This window comes from Rhipicephalus microplus, chromosome 1 (assembly GCF_043290135.1).
Source record: "Rhipicephalus microplus isolate Deutch F79 chromosome 1, USDA_Rmic, whole genome shotgun sequence".
NCBI classification, from domain to species: domain Eukaryota; kingdom Metazoa; phylum Arthropoda; class Arachnida; order Ixodida; family Ixodidae; genus Rhipicephalus; species Rhipicephalus microplus.
The window spans coordinates 65363054-65377925 of NC_134700.1; the positions used below are offsets into that span (position 1 = coordinate 65363054).

Below are 14872 nucleotides of genomic sequence, written 5' to 3' on the forward strand. Positions count from 1 at the left end.
ATCCGCTTCTGGCAAAGCTAGAAAGGTGCGGCTGTCACCATCTGACAAAATTGTCGTGTACTTCAGGCCATTTTTTAGGGACCTCTCAAAGAGAAGCACAGCTGCCAAAACTTCCATTTCGCCAGATTTTTTTGTACTATTATTTCGGCACACGTGGTTGTCCTGCCAAGCCTGATATGCCGGGTCGTGTTCCTTCGGTTCACGCTCACACCCGGCACAGTAGTTACTCAAAACCACGTAGTCCAGCACTAGGCCAGTGAAGAGTTCGATCACTGCCCCCACGCATATGTGGGACCAGTGCCCGCGCGTCATCCACAAGCCGTCGTACGAGACCGTCGGCATAGTGAATATGCAGCTTTTTGTACAGCTCGCGAAATGCACTCACGCGCTCGCCCATCACTTTTTCGGCGGCGCGATTAGCTGCAGGTGTCAATTTTTGCTTCACATATCCCTGCCACGTTCTCTTGCGAATTGCACGATGAGATATAATCATGGTCGAAAATATATCATTCATAGCCGCTTGACTGTTTCCAGTAGCCTGCATGGTTCGAGCGGCGAGAATATTGACGGTGAACGAATTCATTTTCTACGCGCCATCCTCTCGCGGAGAGCTCCACGCTTGCGCGATGTCGTCACAGTTCACGCAACGCGCACACATCTTCACGGCAAGGCCGTATTGCCTGTCTTGTCTGTGAATACTGACGCTTCTGTGGCATACTTCACATTTCATGGCATCGAGCAGTTGACCGATGCAGCCAAGATCGACGATCCAAAAACTTGCCTCCTCTTTGCTTTGCTCCGGGGGAGCGGCGTTGGACGGTGTGTCGTTCCTCAAAAACTCAAATTTTCTCTTCTACGCGACCGTTGATGCCAGTTCCTGCAGCCTTGAATCGGCCTTTGTACGCCTTACCTGCAGCTCCGATTCTGTTAGCAAAGTTGTGTCACGGCGGACGCGACCGCTGTTTTGCGAAGCCTTGGTGGCCGGCGGACCCACTAGGCCTAACTTCTCGTCGACTGTCTCGGGCGCCTCAGCGATTCCATCGCTGTCGGCGGATGAGATGGAGATTGTGGAGTCTCGATGTGCGCAATGTTCATCTGCACGTTTCGATGATGGATGTGCCGGCAGTGCGTCAGGTTTGGGAACATAGCAGGCTGGCGAGGCCGTCAATCTTGTGTCGGCGGCATCGGCGAGCGACCCGTCCGGTTCTTTGTTGACGCTACTCAAAGAGATGCGCCTTAAAGTTATTCTCTCTAGCCTTTCTTCTTTTTTTACCGAACTTATGACGGGTATAAAACTTTCGTGATGATCCCGGCTTTGCAACAACTTCGATCGTGAACACGCTAGTCAAAGCACGGGCGGTATGGTGGCACAGCACGTTGTTAGCGCAATGTTGATGCGCCGAGCAGACGATGGGAGCCCAATCAGCCAATGAATTGGCCACCTTATGGTCACATGCACTCGACAACCAATAGCGTCGCGTACATTGCTTTTTTTCAGTTGCTTTTTTGGCAACCAATGAGCGCAGCAAAGTTGTTTGTGTGGGAATCGGAAGATGGACAAACGCGCTTTCATACGAGACCAGGATCATGGCCATGGCATTTGGCAAACGGTAGCTCTGCGTCGCGAAAAAAGTGGTGTTTTTTCGTCAGATTCTGCACAAATCGAGCTTGCGAGTTCTCTTTGTAATCATATAACAAGTAAATTATCGCTTTCTAGAGTCTGAAAATTGGCGGGCAGGTGTAAAAATGCTTGTAGAATTAAAAAATGCCATTGAAAAAAAGGACTTTTTAAAGTTGACATTTTCGAAATCTGCAACTATTTTTGCACTTATCTGAGAAGTTTCTAGCTTTTTGGGTCATTATTTCGGGCACAAAATCAATTTATAACACCCCTGTGAGATAAATCTGAGCACAAATAGATGCTAAAGTCGCGTTTTTTCCACGACGAACTGTTGTCGTTACACACCAGCTATCGTGGTCATCTTGGTCTCGTTTGGAAGGGTTGTTCTTCATCTTCAATTTCCCACCACGAGTGGCTGGCCTTGCCCATTGGTTTTTCAGCAAAAACCTGTCATCGAGAAGCACCACCGCACGATTCTATTGGCTGCTTGGGGCACGTGACAGAACCTAGGCACCCGATTAGCCAAGTGGCGTTTTCGGCGCCTGCTTCTTCGTCGTGACGCGCATGGACATGCACCATTTTGTCATGGTGCTGTTGACTGCCTGTCGCAGTAAACAAGTTCCTCGCCACACTAGTTTGTGAAGTGGGTGCGGCGATTGTTCGTTCGCTGTGAACTTCAGAAAGAGCCCTGCTATCATTCTGGACAGGGAGTATAGCAAACTCGTGGCGTTCAACGGCGGTCGCCGAATCACTGGTGTAGGCATAACTCCTGTACGAGCCCGTCGGTCGTCGACAACGTCGCTGAAAGCGGCAGTGTTTTAAAGTCTCAACAGTTACAGGACGATAAGTAAAAAAACAGAAGTGAAGCTACGAGAGATAACAATCTTTGCAGCGATGAAACAGAAGCGCAGTCTTATTGCTAAACGTGCCGATGCCGCGGGTTCCCCCCGTCTGACGTGAACTGCCTGACTGGTCGTCAGAGGGGAGTTCGCTGCGCGTCGGCAAACAACATAAAATCTATCCGTTTGCGGTGAACGTGCTCGCCCCCGGGCAATGGAGGCTACTGGCAACAGGTAGAGTGCTTGTAACGACGCGTCTGCAACAATGAACATATTGCAACGCGGCCTTCACTCGAAAATCTGGCAATCTTAAGTGAAAAGGAAACTAACACCTTGCTGCTCTTGGAGCCTTGAAATTGATGAGTGAGTGCATGAGTTCGGTCTGTGACATCAACAACTCAATCTGGACAAGCCGGAAAACTGCTTTATTATACGACGGATCGCGGATTATGCACGCACATTTGTCGCACATAAGCGTCACCGAACTGATCAGCGGCCTAGTCGGCAGACGAGCACACGGCGACCACATCAGCTCGCAAGTGTGCCTCTACGGAAAACATGCAACGGGCATTGAAAAAACGCCATTTAGGTGACACAAAACAGAAGGACGACATGCTTGGTGCCTACTGAAGAAGATGAGTTTTCAAATCATTGTAAATAAGCGACTTTTCCATGCTACTGTCTGCGCAAAGTGGACTTGTGTTTTTGCATGATTTCTTAGGATTCAAATTTCGCTGCAGTTGCAAACTTGTCAGATATCTCTGCCTCCAGAGCTGCTAGGACTGTCATTTTTGTTGTGACATGTAGCTGTATCTTTAGTTTACACAATGGTAGGTGTGAATTTTCAATTGAGATCTTCAAAAAATTTTATTTTTGCCAGGAAATGGAACACAAAGTGGGTGTGTCTGCAACACTGAAATGCAAGGTGCGACAAACCTAGCTAAAATTATTAAATCGAAAAAGCACTCCTACCGTTGTGAAGCTTATGTTCATTAGTACACAGTCATGTGCCAATAGTAGCTGTGCAATACAAATTTCTTGTGTCATAATACTGGCAAACAATAGGTAAATAATTTTAGAATATCTCAAAAACTATTTGGTTTAGATTAACAGTAATTACATTTTTGAAATCAGCATCTAAAACTCAATCACACTGTGAATTTTCTTGATAAACACTTGAAAATATCTGGCATTTCGTCTCAAATACAGTGTCCCCCCTTAAGACGAACAATGCGGGCGTGTTTGTTCGGTTTCCCATAAACTCAATGCTAAAAACAATCTGCTTAAGATGAACTGTGTAACAGCCCTCTTCTGTTAAGACAAACTCTTGCAGTGACTAACAGCGGGGATTCTGCGCAACGAACATTATGGTAGTCTTTATGGGGGGAAATTCAGGTGAGCAACAGAAAGTAAAATGGAAAAAAAAAAAAAAGGACTTCCTGGCGCAATGCACTCTATATGACCGTGGACAATGCAGCCAGCGCCTGATGCTCTTGGCGGCGGCATTCAGTGATGATGTGCGAAAAGTGTAGCTACGATGACAAAAAAATCAGTACACACTGCACTTGGTATTGCATTTTCGAGTGACGACGCGCAAAACTTCTGGCCGCTGTTCCGAGCAATCCTAGCAGTAGAGGCGAGGGAGGGGGGTGGTGAGCTTGACTGTGGGGTCCGTTGCCGATGCGTAAAATGCTGTGAAGTCTGTTGCCAATGCGTAAAATGCCCATTCTCGGTTCTGAGGAGCTAGCGAGTGACGTGCTTCGTTGCTTGCGAAGAAGCACGTCACCACGAGTGTGCTGGCGTGTGATTCTTGTCCGCAGTCTCGCCGTCAGCGGAGTTAGGCCTAAAGAGGACTCTAATGATGTGTCGCGCTCCTAATAATTTGATCGCGCATCCGCGCACAGCTCCTAATTGAAGTGTAATTATATCCTAAGTGATCACCAAGCCGTGAACAGGTCACGAAGTAGCGATTTTCGAGAGCCATGTCCTCGCGATGCACAAGCGGCAGACGATGATCTCCCGTAGCGAGCATCGGGCCAATGGCGAGGTGAGCTGAGGCAACATGGCGGCCACAGCCAGCCAATCAGGGGCCTTGAAAAGACCTTCAAACATTTGCTTTTTGTGCACCTGTTTTTAAACTAAGAAGCCAGCTGAGGCGGGAAACTTGAACTTATGGAAATGCTCTTTCCGATGAGCCCAAGAAGCAGGCTCCCGGCCTCTCTATTGTGAAACTATAGCCTTTTGAAATTCACTATTTCCTCACAACTTCAAAAAAAAGTTCGCTACCAAGGATGGTGAAACAAATTTTCCGAAGCACTTCTGTGTGGTTTTCAGTGTAAATGTTTTGGAATATGATAGAAAAAGGGTTTTAGAACTAAAATCTTGATTTTCAAGAAATTAATTTTTTTTTTTGCCATTTTTTGCGATCCCAAAGCCACGTTCCCTCTTAAGCTCAAGTGGATTGTCATATGCTTGTCAGTTAGTAGTGTCTGCTGTGATAAATTTTTGTTCCATACAAGTTGATTGCAGCCCTTATCTCACTGAAGCCCCAATGTACAGCAAATGATGTTCCGCCTTTTCAGTAACAACACAGACCATTCGATCAATGGTTCCAACTTTTGTACTGTTGCAGCAGTGTGGTTCCGCATAAGCATCAGAAAAGAACAAATGTAATGCCACAAACTAACTTTACAGTGCAATTTATGGGGACCTTCTTTCAATAAGTATCTTGTGTTGTCTGCTTGGCTGTGTGTGAAGAACAGCACTACACTAAAGCTTTTGATAGGCAACACCATGATCGTGCCGTGCACCAGACAGCTGTGCTGTGCTGTCATCATTATGTGATCATTATCATGATTCTGTGAGTACTATGTAAATTAAGTGCTTTTAATTCTATTGTTGTTTTTGTTTTGTTGGTCTCGGGTCAACTATGCATTCCTACACAGTGGTACAGAAAAATGTGCCTTCATCGGTTAGTGCCCGCGTACTGCAGTGAGATGATGATGTCACTGCACAGAGTTTTTATAAGCAGCGTAGGTTTGGTCATCATCTGCCCATGCCTTTGCGTAAGCATATATTACTCACCCAAGATTGTTACTAAGCGGGACAAGAATTGGTAGCCTCGTAAGTAATATATACGGCCACCAAGCATCAACTCAGTCTGGTTTGACCATGATTTTTTCATGTACAATAAAGGCTGAAGTGCTATATTGCTATCACAATAGGATTTTTGGTATGCGAAGCTTCAGCACAAGAACCACGCTAAACAAAAAGTAGCCGAGAAGAAAAGAGCATTGAAGTGCTCTCGCTTGCACACTCATGACTAGCACTGAGCCCAGGACACGGTTCTTCTTAAAGGACCAGTGACCAGGTTTGACAATTTCGAGCTGAAAAGCGCAATGCGTAGATGGATGCTACACGCCGCGGAAATGGGTCGAATTTGAAGATGAACGCTGCTCCTCTTTTCTTCTGCGGGCGCACGCCCAGAGAATGAGGGCATGACGTGCACGTATAAATGGCCCTACGTACACAACAGTGCAGTGATGTTGGTCGTCTACGTCGACGACTGTGCTCCGACGTGACATGGCAAAAATTATTTCACACAACATGCATAGTTTATGTAATTTGTGCTTGAAGAGATTAATAAAACTTGAGATAAATAATGAGACGCAATAAGGGAATGTGCACATTGTTTTTTCATTTTTTTTGCATGAATTGCAACGAGATGTGGGACTAATGTGCTGGTGTTTCGCATGCGTTTGTGTCTCCGCGGTCAGCGCATTGAGCAGACGACAGCCGTGGAAGCGAAAGTATACGCATTCGCAGGCATTCAGTTCACGCACTCATTGTGCTCATCTATTCTACTGTTTCTAAGCCAGCATTTCCCAACCATCCCGCAGAAACAGGCAGTAAACCACAAAATAATGCTGGTAAAAAAAAAAAACGCCATTCACGTGCATGAGGGCTGGGCTTGTTCAGGCACGTCATGCCCACGTGATCTCTTGGTCGGATGCCGGATAGGGTAGGGAAGAGATTTGGCTTGCGAAGGCTACACGGGGGAGCGGCAAGGGTTTCGAGCTCGCCTCCTCTCATCCTTGTTTCGCGCCGCTTCAAAGAAAGTTTTTTCAGCTCGTAATTAATGGATCGAAAAAATTTTGTAGCATAATGCTCCTCATCGAACACACAACAACTTCGACGTGGGGCCTGGTGAGTGGCCGTTTAAGAGGCTCTCCCAACTTCTCACCCAGTTTAGGCATGGCTAACGTGAGCTCTGTTTTTTTTTTTTTACTTTACTACACCGTAAATGCAGCAGTAGTGAATCTGTGCAGGTTCGCAGTGCTTTTGCCAAGATTGTGGTATTCCTGGCACACACCTCGGCAAGGGATGGCCCCTACACACCATTATGCCCCATATCGGGTGAGTCATTCCTTCTTCCTACTTAAACTCCCAAGTTCAACACCAATTTGTACTGTATGAGCTTCGGAGTCGCCTCCCCTGCACAGAGGAGGAGAAAACAAGCACCCATGTTCTGGCTAAAACCACAAATTTCGGTAATCGTACGTGGTGACAGGTGTGAAATAGTGAAGACGTGAAGAGAACGCGAACTAAGGGAACAACTGACGTGAATGCTGTGTTACAACTGAAACAATAATGGAAGCTTTCCTCAACACAAGTACAGTCGAGTCCGCTAATAACAAACCCGAACGTGACGCCGCATCCTCTCCCTGTATCCTGAAGTTCGTAGTAAATGAAACACAGCTTTAAAAAAAAAAGTTGCCAGTGAAAACACAATATTTTTTGGCAAGGAAGTTCTTGATGCACATTTTTCGAAGAGCAGAAGCAATAAGGATGGCCTCGAGTTTATGTAGTTCGGCAGTGTGCTTTTGACCGAGGCCTGTGGCATATACAAGCTGCCCGAGGCTATTAATGGATCAAATTGCTACAAGCACACTTGTGGCTTGCTCCAAAGTATCATCATCGTCATCCTATTCCTCCAAATCGCTCTTGCCGCACACTTCATTCACAATGCCTTCATCCGTGCACGGTCATACAGTGTCAGCATCATTATCGGCCGAAATGAAATTATTGCAATAGATATTCCGCCCGCTCTCCCATGTCGGAGTTGAAGACGCATTGCCACAAATTGCAGCCGGAGTGGTCCTGTTCAAAAACTTCAGGCTCGGCATCGGGCCCAATGTCAATGAAGTGGGCTCGCGAAAACAGTTTCAATACATGTTGCCGTCACTGCCGCCCATAAAACCTTCGCTGTCTCCATTGCTGAATACAGTTAAACCTGCTTATAGCAAATCTCTATATAACGAATTCCTCGATATAACGAATTTTTTTTTATTCCCTGTTGTTGCTTCATAAAAGCACTTACATTTGCGACCTCTATGTGACAAAGTAACAGTGGGGGACAACCTTGACATAACGAATTTTCCTCTTTCTAGAAATTGTCTAGAAATTTCGCCCCGGATTTTGACATTTTTGTATGAGCATGCATCTTCCGCGGGTGCCCCACTGTTGAGGAAGCATGAAGCGGCAGCGATGCACACGGGACACCAGGTAAGAGCGAGCGCTAGTTACTGTGCGTAGGGGAGCACAGGGCATGCAAATGGGCCTTCGCCCCACGAGCCGATGTTGCTGCCATTTTATGTGCCCTCCTCCCTACAAACAAAGAAGAAAATGCGTTGGCAGTGCCACGCTTTTAGTCAGCATCACATATGTGAGGCTGCGCTGGATATGGAGGGCGCTTTACCGAATAGTTTTCCACGGTATCTGTGTCTGTGTCCGTGTTATTTGCTCTTCGTTTTCAAAGCCATGCGCTCGTGCATATCAGTGTGCATGGTATGGCTTCGGACAATGCTCGGCTTTGTATATTTTTTTACCTTTTTTTAATGTGGACAACCACGTCGTTACTGAAGAGATGTCAGATTAGGCGCTGATGGAAACTCTTCAAGATCGCAGTCACAACAGATCTTCTGAGGCCAATTCGCGCTTCTGTCTTGCGCCACGCCGCGAGTTCGTGAGATCATAGCCTTCACAATTAGCACATTAGGTCTGGTAACAACACGGCGGCGTGTTGAACGCAGTGCATGAAAGTGATAGCAAAAAATTGTAATGTTATGCGAAGTAAGGTTGGCAGTCAACCTTTTAGATCTGATATCCTAGAACTCCTGCAAAATGCTGGTGTGAGAAAACACGTCCACTTTAGGGAGAAGTCCTCTTTTTATACAGTCTCTTGACGTTTAAAGCACGCTGATGCTTGCCAAGATAGCACGCATGCCAGCGATTGCAAATGCGTCCTTAAAATCAAAGTTCAATGTTGCTACTCGAATGACCTGGGGCTCCCCTCGCTCCCCCTCTTCGCGTTTTTTCATGCTTGTTCAAGATGAGTTGCTTCCTGAGCAATTGACGGTAGTTCTAGCTGGCGGGGATGTTATCTTATGTGCCTTCCAGGCAATAGAGATGGGCTGACTCATTTGGTCTTTTCTTCAGCAGCGCTCATCTGCTTTTACTCGCTCGTAAAGCTTATGAAGGGTGGGGGTGTGTTAGCAATCTAGACTAGTTATGGAACATGGCGACAATGGCAAAAACCTGCCGAGAGTCTCCATATAGTTGCTATCACAATAACAATGCAGTTCTTTACCACTAAATAAGTGTTTTGGGTTATTGCCTCAGCCCCTCTTTTGTTTAAGTTGTGCTTTTATTTTCAAATTTCCGTGCTGAACCTGCATATAACGATATTTTCTTTATAACGAATTTTTTGGGGAATTTATTAATTTCGTTATATCCAGGTTTAACTGTACCAGGACGCCTGAAGGGGAAAGTTGGCTGCCAGATGTTTAAACCTATGAGCAAGCGCTCCACAATGCGTCAGCAGATTAGGCTCTAGCCAAGCGGTCACATTTTCCACGTTTTGTCGAGCGGCAGGCAAAGGCGCGGAAGGCCTCCTATCTGCCATTCTGACCACACACGCGCACCAACAGCGAACAAGATTTAACACACGCGACACTCAAGCCAGAATGCATGGAACTGCTCTGGGCCTGTTTCTGGTCAAGAAACGAAACTGAGCCAGTGTGGCTGGTGTCGCAGAGCAGTGAAGACTGGCAAAAGATTTGTGATAAGGAAAAAAGAGCGGACTTGCGATGGAAGCGCAAGCAGGTGCGATAGAGTGAAGAGAGGGGAGGATACGGCGGGAAGGCGACTTTAAAAATCAAGATACGCGGAAATAAGGCAGGTCGAGTTGCTTGCTTAGAAGGTCCACGAAACTCACAACTCACATGTATAAAAACTTAGGAATGGCCTGCGCGCACAGAGGTCAAAGAATCGTATGTGGTGCTGGTAGGTTTGTGCGGCCTCACCGACTTTGATAATTCGCAATTCGTTTTGTGTAACAGCCGTTTCTACGCTTTCGTACGTATGCGGAGGACTTGCTGAGCCAAATGCAAAGTGAGCGAGAACAGGTCCTAAGCATGGAACGAACCACAAATTATCTAAGTCGGTGGCATAGCGTACGCACGTCTCCTGTAACGATATGACCCCGATCCAGACAAGACGCAGACGATCAGGTACAATCGGTGGCTGACTCTGTTGGCAAATGGTCTGGTCAGTCTAGGCCGGGGACGTTAACAACAAAGCCAGCGATCAAAAACTGAGGGGTGACTAAATGGCCACCCGGTCTTTGAAACATCGGTGGCAGTGTGAAAACACTGGTCTCGTCTGGCAATTCGAGATGCTCAGATTAGCTGGGGGAAGAATGACGGAGGAGTGCATAACAAGAACGGTCAAGGAGAGCGACAACTAGAGGGGTGCGGAGGCAGGTTCGCTGCTTTGAGGATCTATTTCATTTTGCCTATTTCCATTCATACAGAGTTCTGGTTATGCGTGCAAGTTTACACCTGTACACACGTTGTTTCTAGAGATGTGCCAGCAGAAACGACACGAGCGGACGCAGCGGCGACAACGGATTCAGCTGGAAGTGCAAAAGCGAGACACGTTTGGGCATGTGGACTCGCTGCTGTGCCTTCTACTTTTGGTGTTCACAGCGAGCCCATGAGCTTTGTCGTGCTGTGCGGGTTGTTCACGATTGCACCAACTCGAGCCACCGCCGATGCGGCCAACGCCTTTGTCGCCATTGTTGAATTTGCGTTTCGTTGTTTACATCACATGGTTTTAGAGCTAGTGGAGCCGGTGTAGATAAAGCCATGAAAAAATGATCTGCTATTGCGTGGCGGAAAAATTGTTCCTGGATGGTTTTTTTTTTTTTTTTTTTTTTTTTTTTTTTTTTTTTGTCGGCCTAAGGCGTAGTTTTCCAGCCACTTAGGCGGCAAAGCAAGGGAAATTTCCGGGAGTTTTGCCGCGTCCATTTCCTTCAAGGCCAAGTGTGAGCGGGCCTTCCTCCCACGGACAAGCCACATTGCGCCGTTTGTGTGCAGCATTCATTCGCCCATTCATATCATCAGCTGTGGCTGGGGAAATTGTTCGTGTTACACCAAATCACGACGTATTTCATATAATGTAGTCCACCCGAAGCAACTTTAAAATTCGTTTCATTGCAAACTTTGTAATAATCATAATCGTATTATGAGATCATACTGTAATATAGACTCATTTGGTCATTTAGAATATACGCGCAAGCCGAAAAAGAACAAAAACAAGTCCACTACCAGAATATGTGTGATGATGACCAACAGTCGCTGAGGCAAAAAGAATCATTGTCTAGTGGTGCAATAATTTCTGGGATTCGACGTGCCAAAACAATTATACAATGTGCACAGTAGTGGAGCTCAGCATATCAACTACCTAGTATTCTTAAGCGAATAGTAGAGAAGATTGGCCTCTAGCATTTTGCCTCTATCAAAATGTATGTGCCGCAATCGAGACAGCAGCCAAATAGTTGGCAGCCAAGTGGCATCAACTAGACTGATGAGAAGGCTTGTTATAAGCAGTTCACTGGTATTGGCGAGATGGACAGGCATTTTATGGCGGGTTCATGTGACTGGCTGATCTGTCGGTGGGCTACTGAGTCATGGGGCAGCCGAAGTCACAAGACTGTTTGCACCATGGGCCAACACGAGGAGAAACCACGGACCAGTGCCGATACAAAGAGCAAACTATGTGATGCGCACTTTTAGAGGGGAAGCACCTTAGCGTTTCAGTTTATCAATGCGCATTGACTGCCGTTGTCAGGACAGTCGCTTTGCTTGAAGGCATGAGACTGTCTTCACTCGCCAAGACGGAGTTCGCTCTTTCTCGCTGCTGCCTCAACGCTCGCCACAAGGTGAGAGAGAGCGAACGGCCGCTTTGACTACAGAAATGCTTTTTCACCTGTGATAGACAATGCACTGCACAACCAATCACCTGTCACCTGGTATATACAGTCGAACACGGATATATCGAACTCGAAGGAGATATGCAAATTGGTTCGATATATGAAAAATTCAATATAAAAAAATACAGGCCCCGAGAGCTTACCTGTAGCGGATCATCACCTACAATAAGTGCATTCAAGAATGACAACTAATTTCGCAGACACACCGCAACAGAATAATTTATATGCGTGAAAAAAAAATCGCTAACCTTGGTCTGCTTCTTCGTTTTTGAAATGTTGAAGACGCTAGTCTTGATCTTATTACAACTCGCAAAAAGCATCGTCTATGCGCTTGTCGTCATCTTCACCGGTTTCCACAAGTTCTGCCGTCTGAAAGCCTGCTTCGCGAAAGCAGTTGACCACTGTGTCCGTTTTCATGTCTCACCTGGCATTGAATTCTCCGTGGGTAAAAACTTCGCTGAGCTTTCTGGCCACTTCTTCGTCATTCACTGCTGGTTGTCCTGACTGCTGACAGTTTCGCATTCGCCAGAAATGGTTTTGCCAGCGATGTTGTAGCGTTGCTGAAATCGGTGAAGCCACCCGCTCTTGTCGGCGAAGTTATTTCACCGAGTACAGCGACAAATCATTCGGCCTTGGCAATCAGCATCGGGCCATCCACCGGAATGTTTTTCACATACACTTCTAAAAACCAGGCGTAGAGTGCCTTTTCTACATTCCCGTGGGCAGAAGCGCGCACATGACATGCTCCCGAGGTTTGTTGCGCCGCCGCTTTTTCCTTGATATCTCCCTCATTTTTAAACAAGGTACTCTGAGAGCTTCGTTGTATCTCGAAGTGGTTCGCGGCGGTTGAACATTTCTCACCCGCCTCAACACACTGAATAGCCTTCAACGTCGTTGCAAAGTCAAGGGTCTTGCGCTTTTTGACCCTGGCCATAGCTACATGCGAAGTGGACAATTCAAAGAGTCTGCAATGGCTTTGCACACCACGCATGCAAAAGAGAAATGCTGCACATGTGGTGGTACGTAGGCGACGCAACAACTCAAGAGCAGCAAAGCGCTCGCGAGGTGATCGCTATCTGCGAGAGCAACAGCAAAAGGCTCGAGTTGTGATTGGCTGATCAAACCTTGCAAAATGGCAGCAAAAAAATAAAAGAAAAGGCGAAAGGAGGAGAACGTCGGCTCCTTCGTTCCTGCTCTTCGAGCTGATGTGTATGCGGAGAAAGCATGAAAGAAAGAGAAACAAAAAAAAGCCGTTACGCAAGCTGAAGATTGCGCAGCCTGAGACCTCTCGTCCTTACCTCCTTTTGAGCGTTTCGGGTTTTGGTGGAGGTGTGGTGCCGCACGGAGGTCGCTGGGCGCTTCTGCGAGGGCCAAAAGCACGCCTTCCAACTCGCCCGCAGAGCCGTGCTGCCGCTAAGATCGTGAGGGAAAAGGGGGCAGTGCAGGCAAGTGCTGAAGTGCACCTTTCAACTCGCACGGCGTTCGATATATCTGAAGGCGGGTAAAAATACCGTTCGATATAAACACTCGAATCCCTATACTTTTACAAAGAAATTTCAAGGGGATAACTTGCAAGTTCGATATACCCGAAACTTCTATATGTGGGTTCGATAGAACCTTTTTCGACCGTATAGGCACTGGATCTCGACCTGCAATGTAGTGCCGGTGGGAGATTTCTCCTGCGCGTAGTTCAGCAATAAAGATTTGCAGTGTGCACGTTGACTAAAAGCGGGCTGCATCCTTCTCTCCTCCCTGGGTTTCACATCAGCGGAGCTGAAATGCCATTCCTTGCATGCTTCGTTGTCGGTGTGTGCAGCTAATAAGTGGCAGCATGGGATACCGGGTGCGGAGGATTTTTTCAAGCAGAAAACACATTTTCAACAAAGCTGCTAGCTCGCCTAATGAAAGGAAGAGGGGAGGGCAGGATAAAAAGGTCGTGTTCATTCAGCACCCCAGCAAGTGTGCAGCCTGTGGTAAGAGATGAGGATGGGAAGACCCAGAAAATGTTTTCAGCATTTTTGGTCAATGTGCCAAATGCACTGGCCACAGACTCAGCGAACAGGAAGAGGAGGATCAGGTGATCTCAAGTTCGTGTGAAAAAAGAGCTATTTGACCCACCTTCTGATTCCACTATCAAGGACATTTTTACTTGAATAAAATGACATCTTAAATATTTGTAGGGTATAGTGATTTGTTTGTTTTGTTCATTGAGTTTCTGTTGCACATGGGTTTGAACTGAATATGATATTGCATAGTGTTGTGAGTAATCCTGTCCTTTGCGCAGCCACTGTTGAAAGTGCCGGCCTTCTGTCCAACCTGAACGCTGCCAGCCTGTCTGACCACCTGCTTGTGGCTGTCCTGTCTCTCGTCAACAAGGAGGTGTCAGAACATGGCCGCCACGTGGCCCAGTACTTCGGCTTTTTCTACATGTACGCCTGCTACGGAGTCACAGAGGTACACTGTCTGCTTTGTCCATGGTGCCTAACCAAATACACGAAATATCTTCAGAATGGCACAAGCAATGTTATTGCCATAAATTTACAACAAATGCATCGATGTTTGCGAGAAACAGCATTACTTACACTGTGCAGGGCAATTGATGCAGCAACCAAAGCCTGTCATCCTAAGCATTCATACCCACAAGCATTCCAGGCGATTTCATTGGTGAAGCTACCCTGATCTGTGGAAAACACAACTATTCATTTCTATTTTTTTTTATTTCCAATATGCTGCTGTTATAAAATACCCATGCCACAGTTGACAGTTACTTATGCTGCTCTGATGCCTAAAACAATAACATTCCAAGTACAAGGGATTACACTAATGGCAATAAAGGGGGACGCAGAGATCAAAAAACATTAACGATTGTTGGAAAGAATTTATTTTGCATCTGTAATACCTGTTCTGTATTGCACCGAAAGGAAAACCTACTTAGCTGCATGAACAAAACGAGTTAGTCAGCAAGATCACCTAGAAAATCGCTCAAAATTCGGGGGTGCTACAGCTGTGCCAATGGTGCCCATTTGATACATTTCTTTAATGGTGCGCTGAGCTGTTCTAAAACCATGAAAATTGCTG

At 46.5% G+C, this 14872-nt stretch overlaps 1 protein-coding gene across 3 annotated transcripts in view; it reads left to right on the top strand.

Moving 5' to 3' along the window:
* Positions 1-14872, top strand: part of faf (ubiquitin carboxyl-terminal hydrolase-like faf) — a 482217-nt gene that overhangs the window by 399989 nt on the left and 67356 nt on the right. For all 3 annotated transcript variants that reach the window (XM_075874530.1, XM_037429964.2, XM_075874549.1), the window contains 2 exons: positions 6789-6876; positions 14079-14248. In XM_075874530.1, the coding sequence (XP_075730645.1) occupies positions 6789-6876; positions 14079-14248 (258 nt within the window). The remainder of the gene's footprint in view (positions 1-6788; positions 6877-14078; positions 14249-14872) is intronic.